The sequence below is a fragment of the Simochromis diagramma genome, unplaced genomic scaffold (assembly GCF_900408965.1).
Source record: "Simochromis diagramma unplaced genomic scaffold, fSimDia1.1 OVJJ01000352.1, whole genome shotgun sequence".
Lineage (NCBI taxonomy): Eukaryota > Metazoa > Chordata > Actinopteri > Cichliformes > Cichlidae > Simochromis > Simochromis diagramma.
In genome coordinates this window covers 1010051-1030115 of record NW_024386759.1, presented here as the reverse complement: position 1 = coordinate 1030115, position 20065 = coordinate 1010051, and the positions used below count along the sequence as shown (strand labels likewise).

Genomic DNA, 20065 nt, shown 5'->3' with positions numbered 1-20065 from the left:
GGGAACAGCTGTGTGAAGGACCAAAAAGCTCTCCAGAGAGTGATCCGTACAGCAGAACGCTGCTGCAGGATCGCTCTCCCCCCGCTTCAGGACACCTACACCAGGAGATGCCGGACTAGAGCAGCGCAGATACTGAAGGACCCGTCCCATCCTGGCAACAAACTGTTCCAACTTCTGCAATCTGGTAGAAGGTTCCGCATCTTCCGGGCAAGGACAGAGAGACTCAAGAGGAGCTTCTATCCCCAAGCCATCCGTGCCCTAAACACACACACCCGCCCTCTCACATCATCTATAATTGACTGAGACAGGACTCTTCCAGACACTCTAAACCAAGGCACAATGTACATTTCAATTCCTTTAATTTTAAATATGTTTATATTGTCTATCCTGTAAAATAGTCAGATGTCTATTCATGTTAATGTACAGAATTCACCTGCTTGCTGCTACTACTGCACATTCACCCAGTGTATATACTATATGTCTGTATATATATATATATATAATGTTCTTCCTCTACACCCCCCCCCAATTTTTGCACATGTCGAGGAGCGTGTCAGGCTACATTTCACTGTGTGTTATACTTGTATAACTATGCATGTGACAAATAAAGAACCTTGAACCTTGAACCTTGAATATAACTTTATTTATATAAGTGTCATATCACAATAATAATTGTCTCTAGGTGCTTTGTATTGTAAAGGAAAGACCGTGCATTAATAGAGAAAAATTTACATCCTGTTAGAAAAATTAAGGAGGACCGACGTAAAAAAAGTTAAGTCGAGAGAGATGCTGAGATTTTTCACTTTATCCAACTTCATCAAACAAAAAGATGTTTATACTCTTGTTTGTCAGAAGTAGAAAATGTTAAAAGGAACTATTCCTGTGAACACGATTCCTCTGTGTGAAGATGACGAAGCTACCAAAAGGCTGCCGCTGTACACTGTGCCCTGCCAAAGCACCGCCCAATTATAGTTTGGAACCACAGATAATGAAGTAACAGGATGATGTTTGATATATGTGCACAGTTAGAGACTTACACACTGTCCTTTCCATCTTTCCATCAATTGTTTGACTGTCTACATTATTACAGTTCACTTGATAATTACTAATAACTTCACTTAATGACTTGTTGCAGTCCTGCATTTGAGATATGAACATATCCTGCACCCAACCATTTGTGAAATGGCCATGGGCCAGGAGTGCAGTCTTTTGTTGTGGGGTCATGTGGATCTGTTTTATTGGTTGCTGACAGTTTAGTTAAATACTGATCCTGGTTCCTTGATATGTTTTTTGCTTACAAACCTTACATGCCTGCTTACAAACAAAGGCTAAAGCAGCAACCACCAATCAGGAGGGAGGTCGCTCGCTGGACGGACCAATCAGTGGCCGCGCTGTGGGACGCACTGGATGACGCAGACTGGGACATGTTTCGGCGCAACTCTGATGACATCAACATGTTTACGGAAGCGGTTGTGGGATTTATCGGGAAACTAGCGGACGACACAGCAGAAAGAACTATCATCCGAACGTTTCCCAACCAGAAGCCGTGGGTGGATATCAAATCAAATCAAATCACTTTTATTGTCACATCACATGTGCAGGTACATTGGTACAGTACATGTGAGTGAAATTCTTGTGTGCGAGCTTCACAAGCAACAGAGTTGTGCAAGATACAATAACGTAAACAAGCAAAATACAAGAATGGCTAAATCTGAAACTAATAAATATATGTACAATATATAATAGTATATGCATTTCTGGATGTGTATACTAAATGTTTTTCTACGTGTGTGTGTGTGTGTATACATATTTTACAAATTAAATAGAGTAAACAATAAAATAAAATGTATAAAAATATACAGAGTTGAGACATGTGCAAAACAGTGGCATTACTGCACAGTATGGAGTGCATAATGTTAAAGTTCCAGTAGTGAAGCTGAGGTGTCTATGAAGTGTTCAGCAGTCTGATGGCCTGGTGGAAGAAGCTGTCTCTCAGTCTGCTGGTACGGGACCGGATGCTGCAGAACCTCCTTCCTGATGGAAGTAGTCTGAACAGTTGATGGCTGGGGTGACTGGAGTCCTTGCTGATCCTCCCCGCTTTCCTCAGGCAGCGCTTCCTGTAGATGTCTTGGAGGGAGGGAAGCTCACCTCCAATTATCCGTTCAGAGCACCGCACTACTCGCTGGAGAGCTTTGCAGTTGTAGGCGGTGCTGTTGCCATACCAGGTGGTGATGCATCCAGTGAGGATGCTCTCAATGGCACAGTGATAGAAGGTCCTGAGGATGCGAGGGCTCATGCCGAATCTTTTCAGTCTCCTGAGAAAGAAGAGGCGCTGCTGCGCCTTCTTCACTGTTTTGTTTGTGTGTACTGACCATGTAAGATCCTCAGCCAGATGTACACCAAGGAACCGGAAGCTGCTCACTCTCTCCACAGCAGCGCCGTTGATGGTGATGGGGGTGTGTACTTCTCTGCACCTCCGGAAGTCCACTATCAACTCCTTTGTCTTTGCGACGTTGAGGGTGAGATGGTTGTCTTGACACCAGTGGGTCAGGGCGCTGACCTCCTCCCTGTAGGCCGTCTCATCACCGTTGGTGATAAGACCCATCACTGTAGTGTCGTCCGCAAACTTCACAATGATGTTGGAGTTGTTAGTGGCTGTGCAGTCGTAGGTGTAGAGTGAGTACAGGAGAGGGCTCAGTACACACCCCTGTGGAGCACCAGTGTTCAGTGTGATGGGGGATGAGGTGATGCTGCCCAGTCTGACCACTTGGCGTCTGTCAGACAGGAAGCTAAGGATCCAGCTGCAGAGGGAGCTGCTCAGTCCTAGATCCTGCAGTTTCCTGTCCAGCTTCGAGGGAACGATGGTATTGAATGCTGAGCTGTAATCTACAAACAGCATTCTCACATACGTGTCTCTCTTCTCCAGGTGTGACAGGGCAGTATGGAGTGTCAGGGCTATGGCATCATCAGTGGACCTGTTGTGGCGGTATGCGAACTGTAGAGGGTCCAGTGAGTCAGGTAGTGCAGAGCAGATGAAGTCCCTGGCCAGCTTCTCGAAGCATTTGCTTACGATGGGGGTCAGGGCTACAGGTCGCCAGTCGTTCAATGAGGAGATGGTGGAGGATTTGGGTACAGGGACGATGGTGGCCATTTTGAAGCAGGCTGGGACTACAGACAGAGAGAGGGAAAGGTTGAAGATGTGTGTGAACACTCCAGCCAGCTGATCCGCGCATGACTTGAGGACGCGGCCGGGAATCCCGTCCGGACCAGTAGCTTTGCGTGCGTTCACCTTCCTGAAGCACCTCCGCACATCCTCCTCAGACACAGTGTGCGCACTGACGTCATCCGCGGTGCGCACACTGTCCGGTCTCGTGGTGTTCGCTGTGTCGAATCTAGCGTAGAATACGTTTAGATCCTCACACAGAGAGGCCGTGGTCTGCGGTGTGCTGGTTTTCCCTCTAAAGTCTGTGTGTTTAGTCCCTGCCACATCCTCCGAGGGTTGTCAAACTGTTGCTCCACCCTGTCCCTGTACTCACGTTTGGCTGCTTTGATCGTCTTACGGAGTTGGTAATGTGCGTGTTTGTAGTCCGATGTGTTCGCGGAGGCAAAGGCGGTGTTCCGTGCCGCGCGAACATCTCCGTTAATCCAGGGTTTTTGATTTGGGAAGGATTTAACTGTTCTGGATGGGACGACATCTTCCACGCATTTCCTGACAAATCCGCAGACTGAGTCTGTGTACTCATCAATGTCCCTAGCAGCCACGTGAAACATTTCCCAGTCCACGTGATCAAAACAGTCCCGCAGCGTAGACTCCGATTGGTCCGTCCAACAGTGCACCGCCCTCCGGGTTGGAGCTTCCTGTTTCAGCTTCTGCCTGTAGGCGGGCAGGAGCAGGATGGAGTGGTGATCTGATTGGCCGAATGGGGCGCGGGGGAGGGCTTTGTACGCATCCCGGAAAGAGGTGTAGCAGTGGTCGAGTAGCCGGTCTGCACGAGTGTTGAAATCGATGTGTTGGTGGAGTTTGGGTGAGACTTTCTTCAGGTTTCCCTTATTAAAGTCTCCGGCTGTGATAAACGCCGCCTCTGGGTGTGCGGTTTCCTCACTGCTGATCGCGCTGTACAGTTCCCTGAGTGCTCGGTCAGTGTCGGCTTGTGGGGGAATGTAAACAGCCGTAATAATCACGGCTGTAAATTCCCTCGGTAGCCAGAATGGCCGGCACTTAATCATCAGGTACTCCAGGTCCGATGAGCAGAAGGATTTGACCGGGTGCACGTTCGCATAATCACACCAGCTGTTCTTGATCATGAAACACACACCACCGCCTCTGCTTTTCCCAGTAAGATCCTGTGACCTGTCCGCGCGGTGCACAGAGAACCCGGGTAGTTGTATTGCGGAGTCCGGTACCTTGTCCGATAGCCAGGTTTCTGTGAGGCAGATCACGCAGCAGTTCCGCATCTCTCGCTGGAATGAGATCCGTGCCCGAAGCTCGCACAGCTTGTTCTCCAGAGACTGCACATTAGCCAGTAATAAACTGGGTAACGGTGGTCTGTTAGTGCGCCGTCTCAGTCGAACCAGAACGCCAGATCTTCTCCCTCTGCGTCGGCGTTTGCGGCCTCCAGGGACAGAGAACAAAGGCGTCTCAGGTGAGATGAATGGGGGGGTCTGCAAACGGAGCGTCCGTGTTGCAAAACTTGAACTCCGGAAAGTTATAAGAAAGACCGTCTTTTATGTCCAGTAAGGTTTGTCGGTCGTACAGAAGGAGACATGTGCTACTCTTGAAAAAATAAAGGAAAAGTAAAATTAAACACAGAAAAAAGCTGTTGCTCGGGGGAGCTCGCGACGAGGCTGCCATACTCGGCGCCATCTTGTGAGAAGTTAAGATAAAAACATCCGCGACGCTCTGAGATCACGCACCGCTGCCTACAATGAAGGGCTCGTCTCCGGTAATATGGACCTATACAAGGCTGCATCCTACAACATGTGCAGCGTGGTCAGAAAGGCAAAGCGGAGCTACGGGGAAAAACTAGAGTCACAGCTACGACAGTGCGACTCTAGGAGCCTGTGGAAAGGACTGCGGACTATAACGGACTATAAACGACCAGCTTCTTCAATGATGAATGCCGATGCTTCACTGGCTGATGAGCTGAACACGTTTTATGCTTGCTTCGACGCCGCAGCAATTAAAACAACAAACGGCTGCGCGCGCTCGGAGTGCACCAGTGAAGAAAATGCATTCGTCATCACAGAGCGTGCCGTGAGGAACACCTTCAGGAGGGTGAACACCAGGAAGGCAGCAGGACCAGATGCAATCCCTGGCCGGGTCCTGAGAGCCTGCGCTGACCAGCTAGCACCGGTGTTCACGGAGATCTTCAACCTCTCCCTGGCCCAAGCTGTGGTTCCCACGTGCTTCAAACAGTCCATTATTGTCCCTGTCCCGAAGAAACAACAGCCCGCTTGCCACAATGACTACCGTCCAGCAGACTGACTTCAATTGTGATGGAGTGTTTTGAAAGACTGATGAGAGATCACATCACTTCTTCACTTCCTGCCACCATCGACTCACTTCAGTTTGCTTACCGGACTAATCGTTCCACAGACGATGCCATATCTCACCTGCTCCACACATCCCTGAGTCACCTGGACACTGGCAGAGGGAATTATGTTAGGATGCTGTTCGTGGACTACAGTTCAGCATTCAACACAATAATTCCCTCTAAGCTTTTCACCAAGTTGACAGATCTAGGACTCAGCTCATCACTGTGTCAGTGGATCCTCAACTTCCTCACAGACAGACCCCAATCAGTGAGGGTGGGAAAACAAGTCTCCTCCTCCATCTCACTCAGCACTGGAGTGCCTCAGGGCTGTGTTTTAAGCCCCCTGCTGTACTCACTGTACACTTATGACTGTGCAGCCACATCAGACACCACCTCCATTGTCAAGTTTGCTGACGACACTGCTGTTGTGGGCCTGATCTCCGACAACATCGAGACGGCCTACCTGGAGGAGATTAGGAACCTGGAGACCTGGTGCCAGGAGAATAACCTCCTCCTAAACATCAGCAAGACTAAGGAGCTGATCGTGGACTTCACTACAAAGCAGGCGAGGAATTATGAGCCCCTGATCATCAGTAACACACCAGTGGAGAGAGTGGACAGTTTCCGGTACCTGGGTGTCCACATCACTCAGGACCTGTCATGGTCCTGTCACATCAACACCCTGGTTAAGAAAGCCCGTCAGCGTCTCTTCTTCCTCAGAAGACTTAGAGACTTCCATCTGCCACTGAAGGTGCTCAAGAACTTCTACTCCTGCACCATCGAGAGCATCCTGACGGCAAACATCTGCACCTGGTTTGGGAACAGCACCAAGCAGGACAGACGAGATCTGCAAAGGGTGGTGCGCTCGGCCGAACGCATCATTCAATCAGAGCTCCCTGACCTGCTGTCCATCTACACCAAGCGTTTATTTATTTTTTTAACAGCGCATTGTGTTCTGCGTCCTGATTGGCTGTAGACTGTAGATTGTCAGTCAATCTCGTGCCGTGTCTCCTGTACAGTACAGGATGCGTTGAGCTTGTCAAATTTACATAAATTGCTAGCAGTGTGACTCTGAAGTGCTGTACTGTATGTTTGTACGTTTTCTTCCCAACAAACAACAATGTCGACCAATCATTTTGCACCGTCAAAGGCAACCGCGGGTGCCTTTGGTTTCATTCTATAATACTGGGCTTATTTTTCTATAAAGGTTTGAACTTTGAGAGTTTAAACAAGAGAGAAAAATGTGAAAATGTTCATATCTGTCTGACAAAACTGTATAAAGTGTGTAGTGACGGGGTTTACAGCCTTTAAACATCTATAATAAGTGTAAAAAATAAAGTTGGCTACTTCACAGATTTCACCTATCACCTTTCACACGACGGACCGCTGTATATGCTAACTAACAACAGATACAGATATCGAATACATATAGAAAATAAGAAATATATGATATTATGAGCTGACGAAATATAACTGGGACATGATGTGCAAAATGCTTTCACTGAATCCAGTGTGCAAAGTTTTTATAGCCAGAGTAAATAAGTGTGTTATTGCAACATGTTAACTGAGCAGTGATCTGAGGGGGCGTTGTTGTAGTCTGACAGCCCAGGGAAAGAAACTATTCTTATGCCGTGAGGTGTTGGTTCTGATGGACCGCAGCCAGGGGGAGGTGTCACAAACAGTTTGTGTCCAGTGTGAGGGGTCCCCAGCAATATTCCTTGCCTGCCTCAGTTTCCTGCAGTTGTACAGGTCTTGTAGGGAAGGCAGATTGTAGCCAATCACCTTCTTAGACACACTGCAGTCTGTGTACCAGATGGTAATGGAGGAGGTGAGGATTGATTACTTGATGGAGGAGTAAAACTGCACCATCATTGACTTTGACAGGTTGTATTTTTTCAGCTGGTGCAGGAAGGACATTCTCTGCTATGCCTTGTTTATGAGAGAGCTGATGTTAAGCTCCCACTTTAGGTCCTGGGAGGTGCTGATTCCATGAAGTAGAAGGCCTTCACTGTCTCCACTGGGCAGGCATACAGGAAGATGGGATCTGGGGAGGCGGGTTTCAACCTGAAGTCCACTATCATCTCTCTGTTATGGCAGCATTGAGCTCCAGATTGCTGGCACTGCATCAGGTCACAAGACTGTCAGTCTCGCTCCTATAGGCCGACTCATCTCCACCTGCACCTGTGGTGTCATCTGCAAGCTTCAGTTTGACGGACTGGTGTCTGGGGGTGCGGCTTTTAAGTGTACATGGAGAAACGCGGAGGAGAAAGTACACAGCCTTTCTGATTCCATTATCAATATCACTTATAGGTGAACTGGAAGCTAATAGAGCTGTTTAAGAACATGACTAAGGGATTGATCCACTCGAAAAGGAAAGTTTAAAACCTAATCTTAAAAGTAGAGAGTGTCTGTTTCCATAATCTAAACTGAGAGCACAAGGGCCTGAAAATTCTCCTTGCTGGGTTATCTCTAAACTGGATCACAGAACAAGGATCTTAGTCAAGCATGCCCATTTCTTTATTGTGTCCTGATATGTACAGTTGGCCCTACCTGCCTGTAGCATTGTGTTAAATCAAAGCCTTTAGGTTTATTCCTTCTTCTGTGATCTCTCTGTCTGTATGTCCTCACACAGGCTGACAGAAAGGTGTCTGGTGCTAGATGTTTGCTGTTTGTTTCTACAGCTTGATCTGTTACTTTGCCATGCATCCTGTTCTCCTCCACAAGAGCATTTCTAATGGAATTTGTCTCAGGCAGTCTCCTCTGTTGTCAGTCTGTATCAGTTCTCCCTGCAGCATTACAAGGGCCAGTGAAGGTGTCTGTAGCTGCTGCCTACAGCTCTGTTGTGCTTTTCTTGTCACTCAGTCTTTAAAAAAATCAACAACAAAACCCCCCAAAACAAAACCCTGTTTTCTCTCTGTTAGCTTTGTGCAATAATGCAGTGCATACGCCACACTTAGAAAGGTTCCTTGTGTCAAATAAATAAATAAATGGAAAATCATTGGCACGTTTTTCAAAAGGTGGTTGGTTCCAAAATTTAAGCCGCTGACATTAATTGTTGTAAAACTGTTGTACGAAATTTGCTACTATTTTGAAACATGAGCCACCATCAGCCAAAGTTACAGTCCACCACATCAAAGGGCCTGCTGTGTGTGCACGTGAGTGCTGGGGTAGGGGTTGTCATCTTAAATTAACATGGATGGATTCTCTTTAGTCTTTACTTTGTTATGCAACCCCAAGTCGGTTGAACAGATTCAAGTACAGACTGTACGTCTAAAAATAAATATTTTCTGGAGTTCCACAGAATTATATCCTTGGGCCTATATTTTCCACATATACACTGGGCCACCTACATATTAGACCAGGGGTCGGCAACCCTGGGCACGCGTGCCCCAGCTGGCACGCGAAGAGTTAACTGATGGCATGAGCATAGCTGGACGGGCCGATGATTTTTTTCAGCACCACGGAAAAACACGGATACATCCGTAGAATTTACAATGTGTTTTCGGGACTTTCAGGTGTTTGGACCAATGTTTTCTTTTCTGATCAAACCAGAAAGGTTTGTCAGCTGGATTTGTCTCGCATTAACTGGCTGGACACAGAGGACATTGAAATGCAGCTGATTGAACTGAAAAGCTCGACTCTGTGGGGTCAAAGTTTGCAGAACCATGAACGCAGCTGGAATCCACAGCTGTGCGTGTTCATGGAGCTGCATATTCACCTGCTGGACATCACTACCTGACAAGTTTAACTGTCTTCAGAACATTGCAGAGGCCTTATTGACAGTGTTTGGCTCTACATGTCTGTGTGAGCAGATTTTCTCTCACATGAGTCCTCAGGTAGCCTCTGAATGCTGGACACTCTGAGACCTGTGTCTCTGAGTGGGAGCCCAGAGATCACATTAACATGTGTATCTCTGTATTAACAAACATGCCATATTGGCCCAGTATATTTTTCTTATCATTGTTGTGAGGAGACCATAAATAGCATTTGCATTTTCTGTTGTTCAGTTCATTTGCTGTTATGGGTAAAAAGTCTTTTTTTGTTTCTAAATAGCTGATAACTATTCGCTGATAGCTGTCAACATCTGCAGACAAATGTAATCCTATAAAGTTGTTCTATATAGTGTGTAACTGTTAATATAGAGCGCTATTAAATTTATTGCTAATGCAGTCACATGACACATTGACTTCTGAGGAAATTTTAGATGCACTCGTCATCGTGCCGACCCCTGCATTAGACCTATAGACGGTACCTATTTCCCAGATTTATTACCATGTTGAAAGTTCTCCAAATGCATTTTGCTCTTTTGTTAATTATTTCATTTAATTCTGGTTTTAGTTTTCTCTGGTGCTACAATGCCTTACCACAATAACATATAATTAACATTCTAATGACCTGTTATTTATAAGTCACCTTGGGCAAAACACTGCCAACTTTGTCATTTTATGTTATGGTAATTAGACCCATAGATGTGGGCTATATCAGAAACCAAACACTTTTATGCAACAACCCATTTCACATACAGACTTTAGAGAATATGAAAAGCATTGTTGTGGTGTGTTGTGTGCCTTTACTTTGCACTAAACTTACAGCTTTTCCAAAATATGATTAATTATTTTTCCAAAGGTCTTCATGCTGCAGATACAATATATTGTAAGTATTTTGTTCAGCTTTAAGCTCTGCAGTCTCTAACTCACACTATAAAAAGGCTCCTAGAGTTGCTGGATTTTTTAAGGTATTATGAGATTGTATTTATACGTATGAGGGAGAAATTAATTTGGCTCCTTGCAACCTTTCTACCCTCCCTGGTTCTTGAAAGACTGGCTGAAGAGGCATAGATTAAAACAGATGTGCTGAAATAATACTGGAGTAGGACTTAGTTTGGCGCTGCCTGGGGATCATTGATTAAAAAAAAAAAATGTCTTTAGCTTGAGACAAATCCAGTCCTGCAATGATACCCCACAGCTTTGTGGACTATAACACTCCCTGTACCCAGTCCAGGCACGAGGGGAGCAGGAAAATAAAGATAGAGTTGTTGAGCCACCGAATCTTTAGCCAACCCCAAGGTTGGAGTTGCAGATACTGGGATTACATGGGTCAATTATACACTTAATCTGCCTTTGCTCACAGGGGATTAGGAGCACGGCTCATTGATTGATTTGAAGCATTTCCGCTGACCTTGGGTAGTTGTCAGATTCACAAGTGTGGTGAAATTGCACTCCTCTATGACCAAAGATAAAGTGCTTTTTAATCGCTGCTGCTTCTGCCGTCTCTGTTTACCAACTGCCGGAGGGCTGAAGTAAAGTGGAGTGAGGGCATGGGTCAAACTGAGCTGTAGATTGTGGGATTTAAGATTGGTGCTGTCTGCACTGCTGTACTTTGGTCACAGCGGGTGGGTTTGTGTTAGTGTTGTGTGTGCGGAGTGCAGTGTGTGTGTGTGTGGGGGGGGGGGGGTTAGCAGTGACAGAGAATACCGTCATACCAATTGGCTGTCACCACTTTGCCATCTCTGGTCATGAGCTGCCAGGCTAAGTGAACAATTTAATCAACACCATGCAATCTTAACTGCTGTCCTTATCTGACTGGCTGAAAGTTTTATTTGAAGTACTGTGGTGAAAAAACTGAAAGTGTTTATCTATTATTTATTCTGATCTCAGCAAATATAATTCAATTTTATTTATATAGCGTCAAATCACAAACACCTCAAAGCTCTTTATGTTGTAAGGAGAACACCCCACAATAATGGGCACTGCATATCAACAGAGCTAACGTTTTGCAAAGGTTTTATTTTAGAATTGCGTCTTTCAAATCCACTTTTTTACTTCTCATAGAGAAAGATCAGTTGTCCTCATCCCGTCCACAACAATATGACTGCGATGCTGCACTGATCCTCTCGTTGTTTTTTATGCTACCGAGTAATCTGTTGTTTAAATAATACTAAAAGGATTACACAAGCAAACAGGGAGTCATGGTTACAGTCATATCAGTAATATTAACCATAATCATAATAATGATATTATTATTGTTGTTATTAATATTGTTGTTATTGTTGTGGTTGTTGTTATTCTTGTTATCGTCATTATAATAATAATAATAATAATAATAATAATAATTATTATTATTATTATTGTTATTGTTATTGTTGTTGTTGTTGTTACGAAGAACGAAGGACAGCCAGGCAGGATATGTTACACTGACTGTGTTTTTTCATAACATGCTCTGAAAAGGTTTCACTTCTGTTTAATGAAGTCTGTAAGCAGCTTAGAGTTCTCAATAATTACTGGGAGAGAGAGCATTTTGTTTCCCTGCTTGGTTTCTTTTTGGCCTAAATCCTCTGTGAGCATACCCAGCTCCATGGTGTTGGGAGGAAACAGCTAAGGATGCTAAAGCCATGATCATCCCGAGAGGAGGGAAATACAAGTTTAATGGAGACTTCTCTTTTGTCGGGTCCTGCTGGTTTATTGATGATGACCAACAGGGTCAATTGATTGAGGACACGCATGTCATCTCTCAGGTCTCTATCACTCTTTCACAGCCCCTTTTCCTTCTGCTTTGTTATAAAGGGAGGTACGGTGGCATTTGTTTGATTAACTTGCCTGACAAAAGTGACAGCTGCTCATGTGTGTATGTGGATGAGTGGCCCAGCGCCGCTCCCTCTTTGTACATCTGTCAGAGCCTGAGCAGGGTGAGCAGGGTGAAAAGAGACAAATTGGACCCAAAAAGAAGGCCATTCACCTTCCCCAGACCCCCCTCCAGTGTTCCACCCCTCTATCCCATTCAGGTGCTCGGCAGGACCCTCAAGTGCTTGCTGGCTTATTCCATTTTCACTCCCCTCATAGAGTTCTCTGAGCCCACAAGTGTTTTAGCCCTCTTTTTTCTTCCCTCAATCCACCCCTAAGCGGCTCTTTGTAAGTAGAATGGCTCACTTTTCTCAGGGCCTGAAGCTGCCGGGTTTTTTTCTTTTTTATTGTCCACCACAGAGCTTTTCTGACGCTCTTTGTATGTTTACTCAATGACTGGTCGCTGACCGTAATTCCAACTGTTTAGTTCCTCACAACATGGCCCCTCAACCCATTTCACCCACCACCCCAAATATACACCAATCCCTTCTCCAAGCCACTGTGTTTTTATAATGCTGCGCCGTATTTTCTCTCTTATCTGCTGAATTGCAGGTAGAAGGAGATGCATTTAGCTGTTCTTCTTAACTTTTTAACCAGCTCTCTTCATGAAGCGCCCACTGTGCTCTTTTTATGGCTGTCCCAGCTATGACTATGGTCAATGGTCAGCTGCAATTTGTGCCATACCCAAACATGAGTTGTGCCTCACTGAGTTTATGTAAAAAGCTCATTTTTTATGCTAAAGGTGATGTTTGTATTTTTGCACCAATAGCCTAATCACAGAAAAATGGTTCACATTCTCCAAACGCCTGCTTTACATTAGCAGCAACTTTTCTAACTCTATAGAAGACCCTTGGCTCCAAAATCATTGGCCACATACAAACTGTTCCCATAATGTTTATTGCTTGTGTTACTTCATAGCAGGACATTTGGGGGAATATATCACTGTTTACGAAAAATAGGAAATTAAATCTGTGAAAATAAATTTGACTTTTTAGAATGTTTGGATACCTTTGCAGTCATAAACATTTTGATTGGGAGTTCCCCAGCTCTGGGGGGGTCCCCTGTTGTACTAATTCATAAAATAATTGATCACTGGACTGAAGACATCAGAAAGTTGTTTTTATCATCATTGCTAAATTGTGAAAGTAGCTTTCCATTAGTATCCACATCGTCATATCAGGTTTTAAATCATTGAGCAATATCTAAAGAAATAGACTCACATCAGTGATTTCTGGAATTCCATGTTGTACAAGAACATCCTTAATTCTGTGAAGTTTTACATGTTCGCTGAGAGTCAAGCTTGGCCGTGCAGGGTGGGCAGAGGGGAGGTGCTCTGACCTACTGTCTGAGTTACTATGGTAATTGAGTGTCGTCATCAATGGACCCTCACTGCTGAGCTAGTGAGCCGGACTAGAATAGACCAGCAGTGGGCTCTGGAAAGCAGAGCAGGTAGGATTAGACAAGCCCTTTGTGTAAAGTGCATAATGTCTTGCAGTCAGATTTAAAGACCTCCCACCCCCACCACCTTAGTCTTATTTGTTTCTTTGTTTGTGCGAGTATGCTTATATGAGCTATGTGTGTACACTAGTGTAAGCAAGTGTGTTGTCAAAGTGAAAAAGAAGAAAAAGTAGTCTTGCTTTACGGCACTCAGTGGCCTCCCCTCTCCTTCACAAGGAAGCCTGTCACTTGGCATTAGTGTTGCCGCACCAGCAATCATCATTCCATGCCTCCCGCTAATTGCAGGCACAGCTGGGTCTCAGCAGGACACGCTCTCTTTCTCTCTCGTGTTGAACTTTTTCTGCCTTTCTCGCTCTAAAATAGTGCAAAAATTACACACAAATTTTTCATCTGTACTACACAGACTACGGCTCAGACATACTCGTCCAGTGGTCTGCTTAATGGTCACTTAGCAAACAACAGCGATTTATATTATTATGACTTCTTTTTTGACACCAATTCAACTGTGAACAAGATTGTGTTTTCAATGTATTTCAAAATTTGAAATTAGCTTGTACTTAATGAGTGGTTGTGGATTTTAACAAAAATATAAGTTATTAATATTCCACATTTTTTTCTTTAATGTTAAAAACATTTTCACAGCAATTAAATCAAAAAAGTTGAAACATTTTCGCCTCAATTTCCGTTACAGTCTGCCGATTATGCAAACTGTGTGGAGTCTGATGTAAGTGACTCAAAATGCAGATAATAAGGTTAACAAAATGCAAGCTTTTTATTGGGCTGTTGCAAAAATGGTACGAAAGAAAAAATCAGAAATCCAAGGGAAGAAAAAAAGCTGCAACTACAAAAGCGTAGAAGAAGGAAAAAAGAAATTAACAAAGACTAAAGGGAAGAAACCACTATTAAAAACAAATTCCCCTCTCCCCTCTGTCTATCCTTCAGGCTCGGGTCCTCTACCAGAGGCCTGGGAGCTTGAGGGTCCTGCACAGTATCTTTGCTGTTTTCCAATTACCACTAGGACCACTGTTACCTTCACCCTCCACCTCTTCTCTGTGCCCTTGGTACTTCTCCTGTTCCTTCTTCCTGATTTTGATGTCATTCGGTATCATCGTCCTCTGTTTGTCCACCACTATGTCCGGTTGGTTAGCCACCACCATTTTGTCAGTTTGTATCTGGAAGTGCCACAGGATCTTAGCTCGGTCATTCTCCACCATCCTGGGGGCGTCTCCCATGTTGACCTCGGGACTTCCAGCCCATACTCGGCACAGATGTCCCTGTATACTATGCCGGCCACTTGGTTATGGCGTTCCATGTATGCCCTGCCTGCTAGCATCTTGCACCCTGGTGTTATATGCTGCATTGTCTCAGCAAACAGAACACCTGCATAATTAGCATGGCTTGATGGTTTAAGCTGTGAACACACTGCCAAATCTTTGTCCCTGTCCTGTCCCTCTTTATTCACTCCTCACTCTGAGTGTTGACTCCCACATATTCCTGCTCCACTATAACACTGGGACTTTACTGAAACACAACAGAACAGAAGTGAACTTAGTGAACTGTGAGAGGAAGAGAATCCCAACGTAAAACACATACAGAGATACATCTTGTTTCCTTTTTTAAAGTGAGACAGATAGGTTCCAGTGTTTGTGTTCATTACATTCATGTTGCTTTCTTTTACTTTCCTCAACAGGCACCATAACATATGTCTGTTTAATACAGCTTTTAATGGGATTGTATTAGTGTGTTAGAATAATATCTGAATGTTATAAGTTAAATTAATGTACACAATGTTCCCACTCTCATTGTTTCCTCTTCAGACACTTGCAATAAAATACAAAAAGACAAATAGTTTAACAGAACGTTAACAGAAAGTTTTGCCAGAATTAAATCCCCTGTCCAGACTATTTGGCAAGCTGTACAACTTAACTCAAAATACAACAACACTAAATCTTGAAAGAACAAATTAATTAAGTAAATTAAGTAAAAGCAGGCTGCTTTGATCAGGACCCTTTTTCTGCTTTCCACGCAGCACATCCCCCCTTCTGTCCCCCACTCAGCCGTAACTCTTTCAGAAGAACATCCACCATGTTTTTATGAACTTCAGCAATTTATATATAAGCCTTGGTGTTTACCAGTGGCCAGTGTTAAGGCCAGAGCGCATTCAGAATAGAAACAGTTCTATGAGTAATACAAAGACCTTTAACTGGAGGCTGTGTGACTCCCTTGTTTCAGTACGTTGCTGTGTTCAAAAGGAGAGACAGAGCATATGCAAAGGGGTTTTATAGGCACCAATATCAGGCAGTTCACACCCCCTAATTAGTCAGTGGTTATTCAGATCTGTCTCAGGGTGCTGAGGCAAGGTCTCAGGTGGAATTACCTAATAGCAAAGCTTGTTAGAGGTTTGCACGAGTAGGCATAAAGTTGGACTCCAGGAACTACTGTATTTCTTACAAAACACAGTATTCTAATATCAAAATAAAACTAAAAGTAGCAAATAAGGTAGCAGGCCGTGCAAAATGTTTTGGTCCAAACAATATATTGACAGTGATGTCTAATTTAAGTGCATTAACAAACTGACCAAATTACCACTGAAAGTATTGAAATAAATAACAAAGAAGTAAGACTATAATTTTACTTTTTAGATAATTTGAGTACTAAATAATAAAATCATTGTTTAATAAATAAATAGTGAAATGTGTACTCTTTCATGTGTTTTTGTTCAACCTAGGTTGTATTTACTGCACACACACACACACACACAAGAGGCAGAAAGAGGCAAAGTCCCCCGATTCCTTGTAATCTCTTTGTACCCACCATAGTGTGGCCCCTACTCAGCTTCAACATTCCTGTCACTCTGCAGCATAAAGGCTCATGAATAGCCCCACAAAGGAGGGCCTCTGACCTAACAAATTGGTTGGCTTTTTTGAGATTTTCTGAGTGTGTGTGTGTGAGGGTGGGTGTGGGTGTTTATAAGGGCTGATTTATGGTCTGGTTGAACAACTTCTGACTATGTTAGAGACACAGTGGAGGGCTGAGTGAAAATGCAGTTGTCATTGTTTTGGTATCGTTTAAATAAACAGGGTAATAAGGCCTTTTTGCACATCTTTTCTGAGAAGTTCTTATGTACAGTTAGCAAATCGTGACATGAAGTGGGTTTAAATATTGGATTGCATGTCTTGAAAAACAGTCACACAGAGCCCCCCATAATCTGATGTAAGCAGGGTATTTGGAGGGAGATTCTGAAGGTATTTCAAAGTCTGAATAATTATTTATTAGCTGCTTTCACTCACAGAGAAATCAGTATAACTACTGTCATCTGTAGTTATAAAGAGGTAATCAGACTTAAATATGCAAAACTAAAGAAGTCAGTTGCTTCACCAGTTTGAGGTTAATATCACACATTTAGCATCATCCCTCATCTAGCAAACCTTACTGTGAAATAAAAGGATTTTATAATGGCCAGTAACCAGAAACTTCTTAAAGTCAAAGCTGTGAAGAAAGCGAAGTGCTATGTCTAACCATATCAATAACACTGGTTTATAGTGATGCAAGCCATCAGACAGGTCACTAGGTTAGGCATTATTAGGTATATTATTTCACTTATCATATCACTTAGTGATTCTGTTGCAATACACATTTAATTGAAAATGTTTAGATGCCTCGGAGCCATCATCTAGTCAGTTCAATTCATTTTCATTTATACAGCAGCTTGATCTTTCTGAGTGAACTTTCTTAAAACATCAGCATATCTATTGGATCCCACTCCTACAAGGCTGCTTAAAGAGGTCTTAACATTAATCACTGGTCCAGACTTAAATATGATCAGTTTATTTCAACATAGTCCTTCAAGATGGCAGCAATTAAACATCACTTACAAGCTAGAGCTTTTAAGCAATGCCATGCTAGAGCATGCTATAGGTATTAAAACTACTATGCTGCAGTGGTTTGTATCATATCTATCTAATAGACTCCAGTTTGTGCATGTAAATGGAGAGCCCTCTTCACACACTGAGGTTAATTATGGAGTTCCACAGGGTTCAGTGCTAGGACCAATTCTGTTTACATTATACATGCTTCCCTTAGGCAGCATCATTAGAAGACATAGCATACATTTTCACTGCTATGCTGATGACACCCAGCTCTATTTATCCTAACATATCCTTCAATGTGCATATTAAATAAATATGTAGGATTTGCACAATCTCTCTAAAGTTAGAAAGAAACTGTCTCAAAAAACCCCCCAAAAAACTAGTTTGCGCATTTAGTACATCTTGGCTGTAATTCATCATTATCAAGATGTCCTAAAAACTCCCTGAACAGCCTTCAGGCAAAATGCTGTCGTGAGAGTACTAACATGGACTAGCCAGAGAGAGCATATTTCTCCTATACTATATCCTATATATCTGAATCGAATTTACAATCCTTCTCATTGCATACAAGGTCTTAAATAAAATGGTGGTGCGTAGAGACATATGCAACCCTTTTATGCAGCACCCAACTCCTGTGCACCTTTTTGTGTTTTTAATGCGTTTTTGTTGCATCTTCCTGCAACACATGTCTGCAATGTCAGTCGTCAATCCTTTTTCCTATTTTGTATATATTTCGCTTGTTGTGTGTGTATCCATTTGGACTGTATATATTTCTGCTGTTTGCTATATGTTCCTGCTGGGCAGTATTTATATTTTATTGAAGCACAGTTGGTGTGGAGCACCTAGAACTTGATTGTAAATGTACAATGATAATAAGGGGCTATCCTATTCTATTCTATAATCAGGCCAAATCTTATCTTAAAGACCTCCTATGAAACATATCACTTTTTCAAGATTTTTCTCATCTAGAAGCATTGTAAGGCTCATCCAAGTAATGTCTTCACTTCTGTGGATCTCAAGTCTTAAATGGTGAGTCTTCTTCACACAATTAAGCTCAATATAAAGTACCACAAGGGTACTTTTTTGCTGGGACCAATTCTCTTTCCATTATACGTGCTCCATCAGGCAGTATAATTAGAAGGTCTAAAGTGTCTAACCACATGATTACTCTGAATAGCATTATCTTGGCCTCCAATAACACTGTGAGATATCCTGAAGTCAGTCAGTCCTACATGTTTCAGAACTGTCAAAAATATCTCTGAAATTAGGATTATCCTGTCAGGGTGATGCTGAAAGACTAGTTCATGCATTAATTACTCCTAGCCTCAGCTACTGTAATTCAGTATTACCAGGTTGTCATAAAACTAACTGAAAAGTCTTCCGTTGATCCAAAATGCTGGCATAGCATTTTGGATTTGGCAATACTGAAAGGAACTAGAAAGAAAGCATATTTCTCCAATACTGGCTTCTCTTCATTGGCTCCTTGTTAAATCCTGAATCAAATTTAAAATCCTGCTCCTCACATACATGAATAGTCAAGCCCCATCTTATCTTAAAGGCCTCATAGTACCGTATTACCCCAATAAAGCACTTCTCAGACTGCTAGCTTACTAGCGTGGAGTGGAACCTTCTCCTTTCTGGCCCTCTGGAACACGCTCCCAGTTTGGATTAGGGAGGCTGACACCCTCTTTACTTTTAAGATTACAGCGGTCCCTCGTTTATCGCAGGAGTTACGTTCTAAAAATAACCCGCGATAGGTGAGATCCGCGAAGTAGCCAACTTTATTTTTTACAATCATTACAGATGTTTTAAGGCTGTAAAACCCCTCACTACACACTTTATACACTTTTCTCAGACAGGCAAAAACATTTTCACACTTTTCTCTCTTGTTTAAACTCTCAAAGTTCAAACCTTCATAGAAAAATAAGAATGAAACCAAAGATCAGACCCTGTTTTCAGGTCCAGAACATTGGGAATTAATGAATCAGTGGTATGAAAGTGGAGGAAGCAAGAAGAATGAGTTGAGTAACGTTTGACTTATCTGACTCTTTTGTTTCGCTTGATGCGCCTTATGGTCTGAAAAATACAGTAACTTCTACCTTCCTTTAGCATGTCCAGAAGTCCAAGTTTTCCATCTTCCTCTGCCTTTTGGGTGCTGTTGCAGGTGCCTGTGATGGTGCAAAACGTTTCATCAACATTGTTGTGTTTTATGGGCGGAAAACTTACAAACATACAGTACAGCACTTCAGAGTCACACTGCTAGGATCGAAGATTTATGTAAATCCGTCAAGCAGAATGCATTCTGTACTGTACAGGATACGGAGATTGATTGACAATGGTCTACAGCCTGCATCCTGACAATGGTCAGCATGCAGAATACAATGCGCTGTAAAAAGAAATTGCAAAATTGCAAAAAAATCGGAACAGCGAGGCTGCGAAAACTGAACTGCGTTATATCGGGGGACCACTGTAAACCAAAAGCTTTATAGTTTCATAGTTAGGGCTGGTGATCAGATGACCCTGAATCTCGCTTGTTTTATAGTGTAATTTCTTTACGTTGTTGCATTAATGTAAGTTATTATAT

The 20065-nt window shown here is 43.2% G+C and overlaps 1 protein-coding gene across 14 annotated transcripts in view; it reads left to right on the top strand.

The window, feature by feature from the left end:
• LOC120731893 (calcium-dependent secretion activator 1) overlaps positions 1 to 20065 on the top strand; it is a 324336-nt gene that overhangs the window by 286601 nt on the left and 17670 nt on the right. The window contains exon 29 of one of the 14 annotated variants that reach the window (XM_040029345.1): positions 1328 to 1557. The exons of the other annotated variants lie outside the window; for them this stretch is intronic. Coding sequence (XP_039885279.1) covers positions 1328 to 1411 — 84 coding nt within the window. The 3' untranslated portion in view covers positions 1412 to 1557. Of the gene's footprint in view, positions 1 to 1327; positions 1558 to 20065 lie in introns of those variants that run through there. 14 annotated transcript variants of the gene reach the window in all.